We start from the raw sequence: 21095 nt of genomic DNA, 5'->3' as shown, positions 1-21095 counted from the left end.
ACAGCACTTCCAGTTCACCGGGGCAGCTCTAGCAGGGCAGAAATGTTACAAACTCGCTTGTTGGAAAGGTGGCATCCTATGACAGTGCCACGTTGAAAGTCACTGAACTCTTCAGTAAGGCCATTCTACTGCTAATGTTTGTCTATGGAGATTGCATGAATTTGTTCTCGATTTTACACACCTGTCAGCAACGAATCCACTAATTTGAAGGGGTGTCCACATACTTCTGTATATACTGCATCTCTGTACACATATAATTAAATAGAACACTGACCAATATGGCTGCCATTATCAGCAAATCTAGAGCTAAACAGATCTATGACACTAGCCACTTTAAATACAAATGTAATGGTCACATACACATATTTAGCAGATGTTATTGCGGGTGTCGTGAAATGCTTGTCTAGTGTATATCTCTATGGCAATGTCCCAAATACCTCTCCTTCCTCCCTAAATGTGCACTTGTTCACTTCCCTTCACTGATTTGGAAGGAAATGACTGGTATAAGAAATATCATAGAAACACCGACTAGCCCATACCTCCACCAATCCAATGCTTTTAGATTTGTGGGAAGTAGTGAGCGAATGCACACTTTAGGAGAAAGGAGATATTATTGGGACGCAGCCTATGTCTGTACCTCTGTCCACTTCGGCGTGGTCCTTCTTCAAGTGCTTCCTATACAGCACGCTGTTGCGGAAGCTGTCCTCACACATGTGACACTTGTAGGGCTTCAGGTGGACGACCATGTGGCGGTTCAGACTGCCGTTGGTGGTGAAGGAAGTGTCACACATGTTACACTTATAGGCCTTCACTCCTAGGAGCGGGAGCAAAGGAGATGAAAATATAAATAACTATATCTTTCATCAGTGTGTTGACCAATAAAGGTTTTGGTTTCCACAGAGGTAGAAAAAGTACCCAATTGTCATACTTGAGTAAAAGTAAAGATACCTTCATAGTAAAATACTACTTGAGTAAAAGTATAAAAGTATTTGGATTTAAATATACTTAAGTATCAAAAGTAAATCATTTCAAATTCCTTATATTAAGCAAACAAGACGAACAAAACATTTATTAAGGGGCTAATTTACAAACAAAGCATTTGTGTTTAGTGAGTCTGCCAGATTAAAGGCAGTAGGGATAGCAGGGATGATATCTTGATAAGTGTGTGAACTGGACCATTTTCCTGTCTTGCTAAGCATTCAAAATGTAACAAGTACTTTTGGGTGACAGGGAAAATGTATGGAGTAAAAAGTACATTATTTTCTTTAGGAATGTATTGGAGTAAAAGTAAAAGTTGTTAAAAATTGAAATAGTAAAGTAAAGTACAGATGCCCCACCTCCCGAGTGGCGCAGCGGTCTAAGGCACTGCATCTCAGCGTCCGCTTTAGGGGAGGGTTTGGCCGGGGGAGCTTTACCTGGTCCATTGCGAATTAGCGACTCCTTGTGGCGGGCCGGGCACCTGCAGGCTGACCTCGGTCGTCAGTTGAACGGTGTTTCCTCCGACACATTGGTGCGGCTAGCTTCCGGGTTAAGCGAGCGGTAATAAGGATCGGTGTCCAACCATCGGGACGGTTGAGCTAACTTGCGCTAATGTGATTAGAATGATGTTGTAAGTAACAAGAACATTTTCCAGGACATAGACATACATATCTTATATGGGCAGAAAGCTTAAATTCTTGTTAATCAAACTGCACTCTCCAATTTATAGTAGCTATTACAGTAAAAACATACCATGCTATTGTTTGAGGAGAGTGCACAGTTATGTACTTGACCAATTAGGCCTATTTGATACAAAATTTTGAACAGAAATGCAATGGTTCATTGGATCAATCTACAATTTTGCACATACACTGCTGCCATCTAGTGGCTAAACTCTAAATTCCGCCTAGAGTCCTAAGTCAGATAATGGCCTTTCTCTTGCATTTCAAAGATGGAACAAAAAGAAATACAAAAGAACATGTTTTTTTCTTTGTATTATCTTTTACCAGATGTAATGTGTTATATTCTTCTACATTAATTTCACATTTCCACAAACGTCAAAGTTTTTCCTTTCAAATTATATCAATATTTTGCATATCCTTGCTTCAGGTCCTGAGCTACAGGCAGTTAGATTTGGGTATGTCATTTTAGGCGAAAATTGAAAGAAAAAAAAACAATTATGAAATCGATGTTTGACAGTCGTACGTGAAAAAACAGAATTCGTCAAATGAAGCACTTCGCTTGTCCTACGAGAGGCGTGAGTCTGGGTCGGTGAGATAAATAGCGTGCTATTTTAACTATGCACGCAGTGTTGAGGTACACTGTTCTTACCTGTGTGTGTGTTGAGGTGGGACTTGAGGACCCCTGCTGAGACAAAGCATCGGCCACAAATGTTGCAGCAGTAGGGTTTCTCCCCGGTGTGGGAGCGCACGTGTTGCTTCAGATGGCTGGACTTCTTAAAAGGTTTATTACACATGGTGCACCTGGGGGGGAATCAAAACACACAGGTCGTGTTCATTAGGAATCAAACTGAAGAAAACAGGCTAAAACAGGGAGGGACTAACTGACCACCAAAAGGAAATACTAATTTGGTCTGTTGCAATACATTTCCCCATTGCGTGCCCTAATGAACACGACCATGATATAATAGACTGTCTGTTTCTGTCAATGACATGTGTATCAATAAAGCTCCTATCAAAAGTCACAAATCATCAGTTAACAATAGAGACAACAGGAATCATTTAAAAGTTCCACCACTGATTCACAAAGCAAGTTGAGGTTTATAAAAGCACATCAGACTTTTTGTGAAGAGTGGAATAATTGAAAACCAAACTTTTCTTTGGAAAGGTCACTAACTCAGCCCTATGGCATCTGTTTGTGCTTCCTGTTTGGAAGGTGTGAGTTAATTTTAGAACGAGACAGAGAGATCATCTCCCCATAGATATGAGGTGTATGTGTATACTTATCTAAACAGAATGTGGAGTCTAATTTTGATACATATACAGGACTCCATACAGAGCATTACACCCAAACTGAAGTCACACCATTCCAGATACTATACTCTTTTCTCACTGCTATAACCTTAGTCTTGATTACATCCGTGTCGTACCCGAAGGAGAAAGTTCAGTAGTTCACAATCTCAAATACACATTCCCTTCCCATATCTATCTAGGTTGTCCTTTCTCTTGTTTTGTCTATACCGCTAGTCGTTTCAGCCTAGACCAGCACTAATAATGCATCGTGCGCTGACGTGTTAGGGATTTCATAAGTCTTCTTTCTTTTTTTTTGCAACTGTTCTGAGTGCCATGGGGAACAACAGAGGCAAAGCTGAATAAAAGCATGATGCATTACTCAGTCCACTTGCTGTCCCACTCTCTGCTTCCACAACGCAACAACGTCAGTGGCTAGTGTTCTCCGCCTACATGTGATGCACAAGTTAGTAGGAAAACCAAGAGCTTGTAGCAACACAAGCTGCCACCGTCACCTCCACAGACATCTGACGCACAAGTTAGTAGGAAAACCAAGAGCCTGTAGCAACACAAGCTGCCACCGTCACCTCCACAGACATCTGACGCACAAGTTAGTAGGAAAACCAAGAGCCTGTAGCAACACAAGCTGCCACCGTCACCTCCACAGACATCTGACGCACAAGTTAGTAGGAAAACCAAGAGCCTGTAGCAACACAAGCTGCCACCGTCACCTCCACAGACATCTGACGCACAAGTTAGTAGGAAAACCAAGAGCCTGTAGCAACACAAGCTGCCACCGTCACCTCCACAGACATCTGACGCACAAGTTAGTAGGAAAACCAAGAGCCTGTAGCAACACAAGCTGCCACCGTCACCTCCACAGACATCTGACGCACAAGTTCGTCACAAAACAAAAAAGCTTGTAGCAACAAGCTGACACCGTCACCTTTACAGACAGAAAGCTAGCAGAGTTAACTCATTGTCTGCTTCCCAAATGGCAACATATGGGCCCTGGTCAAAAGTAGTGCACTAGATAGGGAATAGGGTGCCATTTGGGACACAGATATTTAGTTGCGCAAATTCTAAATAAACAAATTGACAGCTAGCGGTAGTGGGGCCTCGAGGAACTTAACAAACGGCTTTAGAAAGAAGGAGACAAAGACTTGACTGTATGAGCGGGAGTGTTGTGCGGTGGTAGATAAAAAAACAGCTTGATTCTAAAAAGACCCTAAATATGATTTATGTGTCGCTCTCAAAATGGTCACGGTATCAGGGGACAAGGACAACAACGGAGGTGCAATTCTGATAGTGTTATCGTAGCTTTGCATTCCTCTGTGTCGACTGCTAATGCTGTTTACAGCCCTAGAGCACAACTGTTGATAAAGGTGCATAACAGTGTTATCTGCAGACGAGCCGGGAAGCTCAAACAATGACAGAAAGTAAATGTATCTATTACTTCCCGAAAGTTATAGGGCCCGGTCTCGCTTGCTCACACACATTTACATTTGAGTCATTTAGCAGAGGCTCTTATCCAAAACGACTCACCTCAGTGAGCTCATTCGTTTTTCATACCTTTTATTTTCTTTTTGTACTGGACCCCGTGGGAATCGAACCCACAACTGTTGCTATCACCATGCGCTACCAACTGAGCCACACCGCACACATACGCATGCAGACACACACGTGTACAAACACACACACACACACACACACACACACACACACACACACACACACACACACACACACCTGTAAGCCCTCTTGCTGTTGTCCTCGCTGTCTTCTGGGTCTTGGTAGTCTTGCGTCTGGTCAGACAGATGGAGGTCTCCTTGGCTAGTCTCCTGGAGCAGGCCACTCGTCTAAACAGAAATATATGCAACCATTAATTAACTACATTGTGATTAATCACTGAATACAAAATAACTTCTTGACAATATGCTCTACAGTCCATTTGAACGGACTACTTAGGGATCCATTTAATTCAGCCGTTTCTCGGCTTGATAGAACACCTGCTAAATTAGGGTGGCAAAACAGGCTCTGAGACAGCTTCTATCCCCAAGCCATATGTCTGCTAAATAGCCAGATAGCTAAATAGTTCATTAAATGGTACCCAAACTATCTGCACTAACCCTACGCACACTCACTAGACTTTGTATACACACCATATACATACAATCACACACAACACTGTCACTCCCACAGAAATCCCTCACTCAAACCCCACACACACATAACACAGACTTTAAGACACAACATTTGCTGCTGCTACTCTGCTCTTTATTTTAATCTTATTATTATCTATCCGGATGCCTAGTCACTTTACCCTGCCTTCATGTACATATCTACCTCAAATACCTTAATATTATCTATCTGGATGCCTAGTCACTTTACCCTGCCTTCATGTACATATCTACCTCAAATACCTTATTATTATCTATCCTGATGCCTAGTCACTTTACCCTGCCTTCATGTACATATCTACCTCAAGTACCTTATTATTATTATCTATCTGGATACCTAGTCACTTTACCCTGCCTTCATGTACATATCTACCTCAAATACCTTATTATTATCTATCTGGATGCCTAGTCACTTTACCCTGCCTTCATCTACATATCTACCTCAAATACCTTATTATTATCTATCTGGATGCCTAGTCACTTTACCCTGCCTTCATCTACCTCAAGTACCTTATTATTATCTATCCTGATGCCTAGTCACTTTACCCTGCCTTCATCTACATATCTACCTCAAGTACCTTATTATTATTATTATCTATCTGGATGCCTAGTCACTTTACCCTGCCTTCATGTACATATCTACCTCAAATACCTTATTATTATCTATCTGGATGCCTAGTCACTTTAGCCTGCCTTCATCTACATATCTACCTCAAGTACCTTATTATTATCTATCCTGATGCCTAGTCACTTTACCCTGCCTTCATGTACATATCTACCTCAAATACCTATCTGGATGCCTAGTCACTTTACCCTGCCTTCATGTACATATCTACCTCAAATACCTTATTATTATCTATCTGGATGCCTAGTCACTTTACCCGGCCTTCATCTACATATCTACCTCAAATACCTTATTATTATCTATCTGGATGCCTAGTCACTTTACCCTGCCTTCATCTACATATCTACCTCAAGTACCTTATTATTATTATCTATCTGGATGCCTAGTCACTTTACCCTGCCTTCATGTACATATCTACCTCAAATACCTTATTATTATCTATCTGGATGCCTAGTCACTTTACCCTGCCTTCATGTACATATCTACCTCAAATACCTTATTATTATCTATCTGGATGCCTAGTCACTTTACCCTGCCTTCATCTACATATCTACCTCAAGTACCTTATTATTATTATCTATCTGGATGCCTAGTCACTTTACCCTGCCTTCATGTACATATCTACCTCAAATACCTTATTATTATCTATCTGGATGCCTAGTCACTTTACCCTGCCTTCATGTACATATCTACCTCAAATACCTTATTATTATCTATCTGGATGCCTAGTCACTTTACCCTGCCTTCAATTACATATCTACTTCAAATACCTTATTATTATCTATCTGGATGCCTAGTCACTTTACCCTGCCTTCATGTACATATCTACCTCAAATACCTTATTATTATCTATCTGGATGCCTAGTCACTTTACCCTGCCTTCATCTACATATCTACCTCAAGTACCTTATTATTATTATCTATCTGGATGCCTAGTCACTTTACCCTGCCTTCATGTACATATCTACCTCAAATACCTTATTATTATCTATCTGGATGCCTAGTCACTTCACCCTGCCTTCATGTACATATCTACCTCAAATACCTTATTATTATCTATCTGGATGCCTAGTCACTTTACCCTGCCTTCATGTACATATCTACCTCAAATACCTTATTATTATCTATCTGGATGCCTAGTCACTTTACCCTGCCTTCATGTACATATCTACCTCAAGTACCTTATTATTATTATCTATCTGGATGCCTAGTCACTTTACCCTGCCTTCATGTACATATCTACCTCAAGTACCTTATTATTATTATCTATCTGGATACCTAGTCACTTTACCCTGCCTTCATCTACATATCTACCTCAAATACCTTATTATTATCTATCCTGATGACTAGTCACTTTACCCTGCCTTCATCTACATATCTACCTCAAATACCTTATTATTATCTATCCTGATGTCTAGTCACATTACCCTGCCTTCATGTACATATCTACCTCAAGTACCTTATTATTATTATCTATCCGGATGCCTAGTCACTTTACCCTGCCTTCATGTACATATCTATTTCAAATACCTTATTATTATTATCTATCCTGATGTCTAGTCACTTTACCCTGCTTTCATGTACATATCTACCTCAAATACCTTATTATTATCTATCTGGATGCCTAGTCACTTTACCCTGCCTTCATCTACATATCTACCTCAAATACCTTATTATTATTATCTATCCTGATGTCTAGTCACTTTACCCTGCTTTCATGTACATATCTACCTCAAATACCTTATTATTATCTATCCTGATGCCTAGTCACTTTACCCTGCCTTCATCTACATATCTACCTCAAGTACCTTATTATTATTATTATCTATCTGGATGCCTAGTCACTTTACCCTGCCTTCATGTACATATCTACCTCAAATACCTTATTATTATCTATCTGGATGCCTAGTCACTTTAGCCTGCCTTCATGTACATATCTACCTCAAATACCTTATTATTATCTATCTGGATGCCTAGTCACTTTACCCTGCCTTCATCTACATATCTACCTCAAGTACCTTATTATTATTATCTATCTGGATGCCTAGTCACTTTACCCTGCCTTCATGTACATATCTACCTCAAATACCTTATTATTATCTATCTGGATGCCTAGTCACTTCACCCTGCCTTCATGTACATATCTACCTCAAATACCTTATTATTATCTATCTGGATGCCTAGTCACTTTACCCTGCCTTCATGTACATATCTACCTCAAGTACCTTATTATTATTATCTATCTGGATGCCTAGTCACTTTACCCTGCCTTCATGTACATATCTACCTCAAGTACCTTATTATTATTATCTATCTGGATACCTAGTCACTTTACCCTGCCTTCATCTACATATCTACCTCAAATACCTTATTATTATCTATCCTGATGACTAGTCACTTTACCCTGCCTTCATCTACATATCTACCTCAAATACCTTATTATTATCTATCCTGATGTCTAGTCACATTACCCTGCCTTCATGTACATATCTACCTCAAGTACCTTATTATTATTATCTATCCGGATGCCTAGTCACTTTACCCTGCCTTCATGTACATATCTATTTCAAATACCTTATTATTATTATCTATCCTGATGTCTAGTCACTTTACCCTGCTTTCATGTACATATCTACCTCAAATACCTTATTATTATCTATCTGGATGCCTAGTCACTTTACCCTGCCTTCATCTACATATCTACCTCAAATACCTTATTATTATCTATCTGGATGCCTAGTCACTTTACCCTGCCTTCATCTACATATCTACCTCAAGTACCTTATTATTATTATTATCTATCTGGATGCCTAGTCACTTTACCCTGCCTTCATGTACATATCTACCTCAAATACCTTATTATTATCTATCTGGATGCCTAGTCACTTTAGCCTGCCTTCATGTACATATCTACCTCAAATACCTTATTATTATCTATCTGGATGCCTAGTCACTTTACCCTGCCTTCATCTACATATCTACCTCAAGTACCTTATTATTATTATCTATCTGGATGCCTAGTCACTTTACCCTGCCTTCATGTACATATCTACCTCAAATACCTTATTATTATCTATCTGGATGCCTAGTCACTTCACCCTGCCTTCATGTAGATATCTACCTCAAATACCTTATTATTATCTATCTGGATGCCTAGTCACTTTACCCTGCCTTCATCTACATATCTACCTCAAGTACCTTATTATTATTATCTATCTGGATGCCTAGTCACTTTACCCTGCCTTCATCTACATATCTACCTCAAGTACCTTATTATTATTATCTATCTGGATGCCTAGTCACTTCACCCTGCCTTCATCTACATATCTACCTCAAATACCTTATTATTATCTATCTGGATGCCTAGTCACTTTACCCTGCCTTCATGTACATATCTACCTCAAATACCTTATTATTATCTATCTGGATGCCTAGTCACTTTACCCTGCCTTCATCTACATATCTACCTCAAGTACCTTATTATTATTATCTATCTGGATGCCTAGTCACTTTACCCTGCCTTCATCTACATATCTACCTCAAGTACCTTATTATTATTATCTATCTGGATGCCTAGTCACTTTACCCTGCCTTCATCTACATATCTACCTCAAATACCTTATTATTATTATCTATCCTGATGTCTAGTCACTTTACCCTGCTTTCATGTACATATCTACCTCAAATACCTTATTATTATCTATCTGGATGCCTAGTCACTTTACCCTGCCTTCATCTACATATCTACCTCAAGTACCTTATTATTATTATTATCTATCTGGATGCCTAGTCACTTTACCCTGCCTTCATGTACATATCTACCTCAAATACCTTATTATTATCTATCTGGATGCCTAGTCACTTTACCCTGCCTTCATCTACATATCTACCTCAAGTACCTTATTATTATTATCTATCTGGATGCCTAGTCACTTTACCCTGCCTTCATGTACATATCTACCTCAAATACCTTATTATTATCTATCCTAATGCCTAGTCACTTTACCCTGCCTTCATGTACATATCTACTTCAAATACCTTATTATTATCTATCTGGATGCCTAGTCACTTTACCCTGCTTTCATGTACATATCTACCTCAAATACCTTATTATTATTATCTATCCTGATGTCTAGTCACTTTACCCTGCCTTCATCTACATATCTACCTCAAGTACCTTATTATTATTATTATCTATCTGGATGCCTAGTCACTTTACCCTGCCTTCATGTACATATCTACCTCAAATACCTTATTATTATCTATCTGGATGCCTAGTCACTTTACCCTGCCTTCATGTACATATCTACCTCAAGTACCTTATTATTATCTATCTGTATGCCTAGTCACTTTACCCTGCCTTCATCTACATATCTACTTCAAATACCTTATTATTATCTATCTGGATGCCTAGTCACTTTACCCTGCCTTCATCTACATATCTACCTCAAATACCTTATTATATGATCTATCTGGATGCCTAGTCACTTTACCCTGCCTTCATCTACATATCTACCTCAAGTACCTTATTATTATTATTATCTATCTGGATGCCTAGTCACTTTACCCTGCCTTCATGTACATATCTACCTCAAGTACCTCGCACCTCTGCACATTGATCTGGTACTCCCTGTATATAGCTCCCTTCTTGTGTATTTTATTTATTTTGTGTTAGTTAATATTTGATTCATTATACTTTTCTAAAACTCTGCATCGTTGGGAAAGGTTTGTAAGCAACCATTCCACTGTAAAGTCTACAGCAGCTGTATTCGACACATGTGATAAATAACATTTCATTTGACATTTGACATTTCCCAAAGTCCCTGGGTTTTTCAGAAATCCCTATGGGAGGGTTTACTGAGAACTTTGGGGAAATCTTGCAACCCTACTCGACATAGAGCCAATGCCACGCTATGATGGTGAGATGGAAGCCCCATGTGGAAGGTGTGGAGGTAGAGGCTGACGGTGCTGGATTCACCACCTCTTGGCTGGGCACATGGAGCAGGTTCTGGGGGTGGTAGCTGGAGGACAGGGCCTGAGACTCCAGGGTGCTGGAGTCCTGTAGCTGCTGCACTGTGGAGAACTGGGCCTGGGCATAGCCCTCTGCGGTGATGGTGAAACCTGCAGGAGGACATTATTCTAATGTATTATTATTATTATTTATTTTTCACTTAACTGACATGCCTAGTTAAATAAAGGTTAAGAACAAATTCTTATTTACAGTGATGGCCTACTGGGAAACAGAGGGTAACTGCCTTGTTCATGGGGCAGAACGACATATTTTTACCTTGTCAGCTTGGGGATTCGATCTAGCAACCTTTCGGTTACTGGCCCAACGCTCTAACCACTAGGCTACCTGCCGCCCCTATTAAATATATATATTTTTTTAAATATAAAAATCCTCATCAATCTACACACTCTACCCCATAATGACAAAGCGAAATCTGGTTTTTAGAAATTTTTGCTAATTTACTTAAGTATTCAGACCCTTTGCTACGAGACTCAAAATTGAGCTCCGGTGCATCCTGTTTGCATTGATTGTCCTTGAGATGTTTCTACAACTTGATTGGAGTCCTTCTGTGGTAAATTCAATTGACTGGACCTATCAATATAAGGTCCCACAGTTGACAGTGCATTTCAGAGCAAAAACCAAGCCATGAGGTCGAAGGAATTGTCCGTAGAGCGCAGACATCAGTGTCGAGACATAGATCTGGGGAACGATACCCAAAATATTCTGCAGCATTGAAGGTTCCCAAGAACACAGTGGCCTCCATCATTCTTAAATGGAAGAAGTTTGGAACCACCAAGACTCTTCTTTGGGAACCGAGTGACGCAGTGGTCTAAGGCACTGCATCGCAGTGCTAAAGGCGTCACTACAGACCCGGGTTCGATCTCGGGTCTGTATCACAACCGACCGTGATCAGGAGTCCCATAGGGTGCCGCACAATTGGCCCAGTGTCGTCCGGGTTAGGGGAGGTTTTGGCCGGGGTAGGCCGTCATTGTAAATAAGAATTTGTTCTTAACTGACTTGCCTAGTTAAATAAAGGTTAAATAAAAAAATATGAGCTGACCGCCCGGCAAAACTGAGCAATCGGAGGAGAAAGGGGGATACCTAGTCAGTTGTACAACTGAATGCCTTCAACTGAAATGTGTCTTCCGCATTTAACCCAACCCCTCAGAGAGGTGTGGGGGGGCTGTCTTAATCGACATCCACGTCTTCGGCGCCCAGGGAACAGAAGAGCCTTGGTCAGGGAGGTGACCAAGAACCCAATGGTCAATCTGACAGAGCTCCAGAGTTCCTCTGTGGAGATGGGAGAACCTTCCAGAAGGACAACCATCTTTGCAGCACTCCACCAATCAGGCCTTTGTGATAGAGTGGCCACACGAAAGCCACTCCTCAGTAAAAGTTACATGACAGCCCGCTTGGAGTTTGCAAAAAGGCTCCTAAAGGACTCTCAGACCATGAGAAACAAGATTCTCTGGTCTGATGAAACCAAGATTGAACGCTTTGGCCTGAATGCCAAGCATCACCTCTGAAGGAAACCTGGCACCATCCCTACGGTGAAGCATGGTGGTGGCAGCATCATGCTGTGATGATGTTTTTCAGCGGCAGGGACTGGGAGACTAGTCAGGATCTAGGGAAAGATGAACTCAGCAAAGTACAGAGAGATCCTTGATAGAAACCTGCTCCAGAGAGCTCAGGACCTCAGACTGGGGTGAAGGTTCACCTTCCAACAGGACAACGACCCTAAGCACACAGCCAAGACAACATTAACATTTACATTACATTTAAGTCATTTAGCAGACGCTCTTATCCAGAGCGACTTACAAATTGGTGCATTCACCTTATGATATCCAGTGGAACAACCACTTTACAATAGTGCATCTAAATATTTTAAGGGGGGGGGTTAGAAGGATTACTTTATCCTATCCCAGGTATTCCTTAAAGAGGTGGGGTTTCAGGTGTCTCCGGAAGGTGGTGATTGACTCCGCTGTCCTGGCGTCGTGAGGGAGCTTGTTCCACCATTGGGGTGCCAGAGCAGCGAACAGTTTGGACTGGGCTGAGCGGGAACCGTGCTTCCTCAGAGGTAGGGGGGCCAGCAGGCCAGAGGTGGATGAACGCAGTGCCCTTGTTTGGGTGTAGGGCCTGATCAGAGCCTGAAGGTATGGAGGTGCCGTTCCCCTCACAGCTCCGTAGGCAAGCACCATGGTCTTGTAGCGGATGCGAGCTTCAACTGGAAGCCAGTGGAGAGAGCGGAGGAGCGGGGTGACGTGAGAGAACTTGGGAAGGTTGAACACCAGACGGGCTGCGGCGTTCTGGATGAGTTGTAGGGGTTTAATGGCACAGGCAGGGAGCCCAGCCAACAGCGAGTTGCAGTAATCCAGACGGGAGATGACAAGTGCCTGGATTAGGACCTGCGTCGCTTCCTGTGTGAGGCAGGGTCGTACTCTGCGAATGTTGTAGAGCATGAATCTACAGGATCGGGTCACCGCCTTGATGTTAGTGGAGAACGACAGGGTGTTGTCCAGGATCACGCCAAGGTTCTTAGCACTCTGGGAGGAGGACACAAGGGAGTTGTCAACCGTGATGGCGAGATCATGGAACGGGCAGTCCTCCCCGGGAGGAAGAGCAGCTCCGTCTTGCCGAGGTTCAGCTTGAGGTGGTGATCCGTCATCCACACTGATATGGCTGCCAGACATGCAGAGATGCGATTCGCCGCCTGGTTATCAGAAGGGGGAAAGGAGAAGATTAATTGTGTGTCGTCTGCATAGCAATGATAGGAGAGACCATGTGAGGATATGACAGAGCCAAGTGACTTGGTGTATAGCGAGAATAGGAGAGGGCCTAGAACAGAGCCCTGGGGGACACCAGTGGTGAGAGCGCGTGGTGCGGAGACAGATTCTCGCCACGCCACCTGGTAGGAGCGACCTGTCAGGTAGGACGCAATCCAAGCGTGGGCCGCGCCGGAGATGCCCAACTCGGAGAGGGTGGAGAGGAGGATCTGATGGTTCACAGTATCAAAGGCAGCAGATAGGTCTAGAAGGATGAGAGCAGAGGAGAGAGAGTTAGCTTTAGCAGTGCGGAGAGCCTCTGTGACACAGAGAAGAGCAGTCTCAGTTGAATGCCCAGTCTTGAAACCTGACTGATTAGGATCAAGAAGGTCATTCTGAGAGAGATAGCAGGAGAGCTGGCCAAGGACGGCACGTTCAAGAGTTTTGGAGAGAAAAGAAAGAAGGGATACTGGTCTGTAGTTGTTGACATGGGAGGGATCGAGTGTAGGTTTTTTCAGAAGGGGTGCAACTCTCGCTCTCTTGAAGACGGAAGGGACGTAGCCAGCGGTCAAGGATGAGTTGATGAGCGAGGTGAGGTAGGGGAGAAGGTCTCCGGAAATGGTCTGAAGAAGAGAGGAGGGGATAGGGTCAAGTGGGCAGGTTGTTGGGCGGCCGGCCGTCACAAGACGCGAGATTTCATCTGGAGAGAGAGGGGAGAAAGAGGTCAAAGCACAGGGTAGGGCAGTGTGAGCAGGACCAGCGGTGTCGTTTGACTTAGCAAACGAGGATCGGATATCGTCAACCTTCTTTTCAAAATGGTTGACGAAGTCATCCGCAGAGAGGGAGGAGGGGGGGAGGAGGATTCAGGAGGGAGGAGAAGGTAGCAAAGAGCTTCCTAGGGTTAGAGGCAGATGCTTGGAATTTAGAGTGGTAGAAAGTGGCTTTAGCAGCAGAGACAGAAGAGGAGAATGTAGAGAGGAGGGAGTGAAAGGATGCCAGGTCCGCAGGGAGGCGAGTTTTCCTCCATTTCCACTCGGCTGCCCGGAGCCCTGTTCTGTGAGCTCGCAGTGAGTCGTCGAGCCACGGAGCAGGAGGGGAGGACCGAGCCGGCCTGGAGGATAGGGGACAGAGAAAATCAAAGGATGCAGAAAGGGAGGAGAGGAGGGTTGAGGAGGCAGAATCAGGAGATAGGTTGGAGAAGGTTTGAGCAGAGGGAAGAGATGATAGGATGGAAGAGGAGAGAGTAGCGGGAGAGAGAGAGCGAAGGTTGGGACGGCGCAATACCATCCGAGTAGGGGCAGAGTGAGAAGTGTTGGATGAGAGCGAGAGGGAAAAGGATACAAGGTAGTGGTCGGAGATTTGGAGGGGAGTTGCAATGAGATTAGTGGAAGAACAGCATCTAGTAAAGATGAGGTCAAGCGTATTGCCTGCCTTGTGAGTAGGGGGGGAAGGTGAGAGGGTGAGGCCAAAAGAGGAGAGGAGTGGAAAGAAGGAGGCAGAGAGGAATGAGTCAAAGGTAGACGTGGGGAGGTTAAAGTCACCCAGAACTGTGAGAGGTGAGCCATCCTCAGGAAAGGAACTTATCAAGGCGTCAAGCTCATTGATGAACTCTCCAAGGGAACCTGGAGGGCGATAAATGATAAGGATGTTAAGCTTGAAAGGGCTGGTAACTGTGACAGCATGGAATTCAAATGAGGAGATAGACAGATGGGTCAGGGGAGAAAGAGAGAATGTCCACTTGGGAGAGATGAGGATTCCAGTGCGACCACCCCGCTGGCTCGATGCTCTAGGGGTATGCGAGAATACGTGGGCAAACGAGGAGAGAGCAGTAGGAGTAGCAGTGTTATCTGTGGTAATCCATGTTTCCGTCAGCGCCAGGAAGTCTAGGGACTGGAGGGTAGCATAGGCTGAGATGAACTCAGCCTTGTTGGCCGCAGACCGGCAGTTCCAGGGGCTGCCGGAGACCTGGAACTCCACGTGGGTCGTGCGCGCTGGGACCACCAGGTTAGAGTGGCAGTGGCCACGCGGTGTGAAGCGTTTGTATGGCCTGTGCAGAGGGGAGAGAACAGGGATAGACAGACACATAGTTGACAAGCTACAGAAGTGTTGTTTCTTGTATTATTGTCTCTTGTGTCTTTAGAGAACTGTTTCACTTTGATATCCTTTTTCTTCTGTCCTGATTTTCTCTTTCTTTTCTTCTGTTAACTAGATATTCTTTGTTATTCTTCGTTAGCTAGCTAGCTTCTTACAAAAGAGTCCCTAGCAACTGCTTAGCAACTGGTAAACAATTCAGCTAGCTAAGATAACTACAATTTTATGAAAAATAGTAACTTTTTTCAAAAGCCTATCTTCTTTGTTTGTTGCTTGTTTTTTCTCCTATTCAGTCTTGCAGTTTTCTTTAGATTTTTTTCGATGTACTTCACTCTAAAAACCATGTAAATTTCAATATTTGTAGGAGCTCATTTTTCAGCTGCTGCTGCTCAAATTGGAATTCCGTCCCCACAACGCAGGAGTGGCTTCGGGACAAGTCTCTGAATGTTCTTGAGTGACCCAGCAAGAGCCCAGACTTGAACCCGATCTCTGAAGAAACCTGAAAATAGCTGTGCAACGATGCCGCTTCCGATCCAACCTGACAGAGCTAGAGAGGATCTGAATACTTATGTCACAGTGATATTTCAGTTTTTATTGTTAATACATTTGCAAAAATGTCTAAAAACCTGTTTTTGCTTTGTCATTATGGGGTATTGTGTGTAGATTGATGAGGGGAAACAAATATTTAATCAATTTTAGAATAAGGCAGTAACGTAACAAAATGTGGAAAAAGTGAAGGGGTCTGAATACTTTCCAAATGCACTGTATACACATGTGTAGGCTTGAAATCAAAGGACGGGCTCATTGTCATGGCTGTAAGGGAATGAATGTGTTTGATACCGTTCCAATCATTTTAATTCCAGGAACCTGTCCTATGATTTCTAACCCCACAAGCCTCCACTGGTACACAGCTTGAACCTTAGAATAGATGAATTGATTACAAAGATAGAAGTGGATTTGAAAAGCCTATTAAGGATAAACCTCACACTTCCCAACAGGAGATGCACCACAGCACGAAATGAGTTAACCCTGTACATCTGGATATCTGGCTAGAAGCTAGAGCCTTTGCCAAATTAGGAGGAGGAGATTAATTAATGACTTACTGCAAACATGACATGGCTAAAAGTGTGATTGGAAAAGTTCCTCAAAAGCAAATTAAGGATCGCAATGGCTCATCCTCCTACAACGCGCCATTAACAGACTGATGCTTCCAGAGCCCATGCCGCCAGTCTGTGCGCGCGTGTGGACAAAGACTGTGCAGGAAACTTCCTGTGCCACCAGTCGTGCAAATCAGGGGACTCTCTGAACCACACAGTCATTCATTAAAGCTCCAATCACTGATATTAACCTCTCTTAGGTAGATGGCAGTATTTTGACATCCGGATGAAGAAGGTGCACAGAGTATATTGCCTGCTACTCAGTACCAGAAGCTAAGATATGCATATTATTAGTAGATTTGGATAGAAAACACTCTGAAGTTTCTAAAACTGTTTGAATGATGTCTGTGAGTATAACAGAACTCATATGGCAGGCAAAAACCTGAGAAAAAATCCAACCAGGAAGTGTGGAAATCTGAGGTTTGTAGTTTTTCAAGTGATTCCCTATCTAATATACAGTGTCTGTGGGGTTATTTTGCACTTCCTAAGGCTACCACTAGATGTCAACAGTCCTTAGAATGTTGTTGCATGCTTCTACTGTGAATGGGAAGAGAATAAGAGGTCTTGGAATCAGATGACTGAGAAAATGACATGAGCTCAGTGGCGCGCTCCCGTGAGAGTTAGCTGTGTTCCTTTTCTTTTTTGAAGAAAAAAATATTATGGAATATTATGTAAGATTTATGATAAAAACATCCTAAAGATTGATTCTATACATCGTTTGACATGTTTCTACGAACTGTAATATAACTTTTTTTACTTTTAGTCTGAATTTACTGCGCGAGCACAGTGGATTTGGATTACTCGACTGAACGAGCGAACAAAATGGAGGTATTTGGACATAAAGGATGGACTTTATCGAAATCAATGAACATTTATTGTAGAACTGGGATTCCTGGGAGTGCATTCCGATGAAGATCATCAAAGGTAAGTGAATATTTATATGCTATTTCTGAGTTTTGTTGACTCCACAAAATGGCGGGTTTGGTTTTGTGACTGAGCGCTGTACTCAGATTATTGCAGTGTGCTTTCGCTGTAAAGCTTTTTTGAAATCTGACACAGCGGTTGCATTAAGGAGAAGTGTATCTATAATTCTTTGAATAACAGTTGTATATTTTATCAACGCTTATGATGAGTATTTCTGTAAATTGATGTGCTCATTCACCGGAAGTTTTGGGAGGCAAAACATTTCTGAACATTACACGCCAATGTAAAATGGGGTTTTTGGATATAAATATGAACTTTATCGAGGAAAACATACATGTATTGTGTAACATGAAGTCCTATGAGTGCCATCTGATGAAGATCATCAAAGGTTAGTGATTCATTTTAGCTGTATTTCTGGTTTTTGTGACGCCTCTCCTTGCTTGGAAAATGGCTGTGTGGTTTTTCTTGTCTAGGTGCTGTCCTAACATAATCTAATGCTATGCTTTCGCAATAAAGCCTTTTTGAAATCGGACAGTGTGGTTGGATTAATGAGAAGATTATCTTTAAAATGGTGTATAATACTTGTGTGTGAGAAATTTGAATTATGAGATTTTTATTGTTTTGAATTTGGCGCTCTGCTATTTCACTGGCTGTTGGCGAGGTGGGACGCTACCGTCCCACATACCCTAGAGAAGTTAATGAACGGCCACGGTTCATTAAAATGCTGGCAGACGGCAGAGAGAAGTTCCCGGATTTTTCTAATAATTCCTTAATTTCCTTCTTGAAAAGAACAAGAGAGGAGAGGAAATGCGTAGAAGTCCATCTGGTGGAGTGCCACACACATGCTAATGAGAAACACAGACACGCATGCAGACACAGACACACACACATCAATATCCTCCCTGCTGTCGGTCTCGGGTTTATTTATGACATCAAACGTTTTACTTTATCAAACTATACAGAGAGTATAGGAGGCCTTGGATGTGGCAGGAAACCTTTCGAAAGAGAACGTGTTCTAGTGTTTGATGCACCTCTGTAGGAGGGGGAGAGCATATTGCTGTGGGCAATAGAGGCTGAATGCAATCGTTACGGAGACAAAAGGTTAGGCTACCCATTGTGAAAATGTTACATCTGATGTGCCAAGCAGATGCTTTCTGACAGTCCTCGCTGTAAATGGGCTCTTCTCAGCCAGAGGTCAGAGGCAACCATGGCGTTTGTCCATTTCACTGGATTGAGACAGCCGCGGGCTGCCAACGTGTGTGTGTGTGCCAGTGCATAATTTACCCCAGGTTAACTCACAGACATTGTTAAATGTACCGAGAGAAAGGTTTGTGTGCCACTACCATGCAGGGGGTGTTTTTGTGTGTACGTGCATGAGTTACCTTGAGTAAGTGCTTGCTGGTCAAAGCCAGGCTGCGGGAGTGTTTGTGTCTCAAACTGGCTAATATTCTGAGGCAGAGCATGCTGGGTAGTCACAAAGGTGTCTGGAGTCAGAGGGGGAAAGATAAGAGGACAGAGGAACAAAGCAGGTTAGTCTGGGTAGACTGTATAAATAAAAGACCAAAGTATTACGATTCACTTAAAAACATCTGCATTGGACCTTTATCTTAATATCAAATAATTACTGTGATTTTTTTCAATGAAAATGGTCAAAAACAAAAACAAAAAATACTGTAGCTTCTTAGCAAAGAAACATTTCTCAAGCAAGAAAAAAATCAAAAAACATTTTGCTAGGACTGTATGGGAGTGATTTGAGTGGGGAGAGGAAAACAAAAAAATGGGCACTTATCGGCAGAGAGGTTTGGAACTCTTTCTTATTGGTCTATTAACTAATTTACCGCATGGTGATGTCAACATGGAAATATATATAAAGCACAGAAAAATCACGCTTTCGACTGCTCTAGGCCATTGAAGCAACACAGCACACAGACAGCAACAAGAGAGCAAGTCAAGGTTCAGTAGTCAAATTGGGGTTCATCTTTAATTTGCTGTCGGTCTTTGGACCCCAGGCTAAATGTCAAGCACAAAGCACTGGAGAAATAGAGATGCTTCACGTAGAGCAAGTCCAGTTTTTTTGTTGTACTTTGTACTGAGAGGAATTATAGACTATTGATCTTAGATGGTTTTATTCGGCCAGTTCTACCGTGCATGGTGTTTCAATTCAAACCTTATAGATGGCAATCAGGATTACCCTCGAAACAGAGGTTTCTAACATCCATGGTCTATCCTGGCAAAATGAAAGTCATATGAACATATTTTTTGAAAGTTGAGAGAGAAAGGTCACTAATCAAGTCTACATTTTCGTTTGCCCTCTAGTTTTTAGAATGGTAAAAAGACTGCCACTGACAACAGTGACCTTTCTTGAAGACAGGCAGGCAACCTGTCCTCTGGAGTAACAACCTGATTCCAGTTTACTGACCTTTGATCCGTCTAAAGATCCCCAGTCCCAATCACTGTCACACTGTGATACTCAGACAGCATTCCAAGTGGCTCCCTATTCCCTATATAGTGCACTACCTTTGACAAGAGCCCTATGTGGCACCGCAGAGACCAAGAATACTATCCTACCCTATCCGAGATGGAGACGGGGGGTGGGGGGGGGGGGGGAGTCTCCATTGGTCCGCTAGTTTTGGAGTGACAGTTTGTCTTAATCTAATCACTGAACATGAGACAGGCTTCTTTCTATTGCCTACTTAGGTAGACTGTCTGATGACACCACTACACGCCAAATCTTCCCCCCTGCATGTTCTGAACATGGCGAACCAGTTACTAACACCTGTGCCGAACGTTGTGCAACAGGTAATTCATATGTTTATCTAAGTAGTTCAATGGGTCAGAGCCAGTGACACATCAAATTATTGATTGGGTTAAGACGAACTGTCATTCCAAAACTAGTGGACCAATGGAGACTCATTGTCTACGCCTCCCTCTAAACCCTGCTCGTCATGGGAAAATAATGCCAAAACTCGCAATCGAAAAGACTGGCAGTGAAAGCAAAGAAACAGACATCAAAAGCAGAGATATGAGTAGCGTAACCAAAAGGTAGTACATGCAGGTACGAGCGTAGGCCAAATGTATTCAATAGGATTGGTTGCTGGGAAAGTTTAACCATTTCGCATTTGTTTTCAAATATATTTTTTTAATCATTTGTCATAGAGTTTTGCTCTCTCGCTTTAAAATTACTTGCTTACAAGTTTTTGCATTTTGATGTCTTATTTTAGTTTACAATTCTATACATTTGCTTTCAATTGTTTGGTTTTTGATTTCAACATACATTACTTCACCCGTCCTCAAAAATATGTTTATATTCTCAACTTTATTTTTCATGTTCACGATTAACTTTATTTCGAATTCAATACACATGGTGTGAAATTGACCCCATAGACGTGGCAGCAGG

At 42.4% G+C, this 21095-nt stretch overlaps 1 protein-coding gene across 2 annotated transcripts in view; it reads right to left on the bottom strand.

The window, feature by feature from the left end:
• LOC115177310 (zinc finger protein 236) overlaps positions 1-21095 on the bottom strand; it is a 90876-nt gene that overhangs the window by 29166 nt on the left and 40615 nt on the right. For both annotated transcript variants that reach the window (XM_029737961.1, XM_029737962.1), the window contains exons 15-19: positions 19081-19182; positions 10735-10874; positions 4698-4807; positions 2311-2462; positions 638-814 (exon numbers count right to left, since the gene is read on the bottom strand). In XM_029737961.1, coding sequence (XP_029593821.1) covers positions 638-814; positions 2311-2462; positions 4698-4807; positions 10735-10874; positions 19081-19182 — 681 coding nt within the window. The remainder of the gene's footprint in view (positions 1-637; positions 815-2310; positions 2463-4697; positions 4808-10734; positions 10875-19080; positions 19183-21095) is intronic.

This window comes from Salmo trutta, chromosome 37, assembly GCF_901001165.1.
Source record: "Salmo trutta chromosome 37, fSalTru1.1, whole genome shotgun sequence".
In the NCBI taxonomy this organism is placed as follows: domain Eukaryota; kingdom Metazoa; phylum Chordata; class Actinopteri; order Salmoniformes; family Salmonidae; genus Salmo; species Salmo trutta.
Note: the sequence above shows the minus strand (reverse complement) of the source record. Positions and strands in the feature narration are given on the sequence as shown.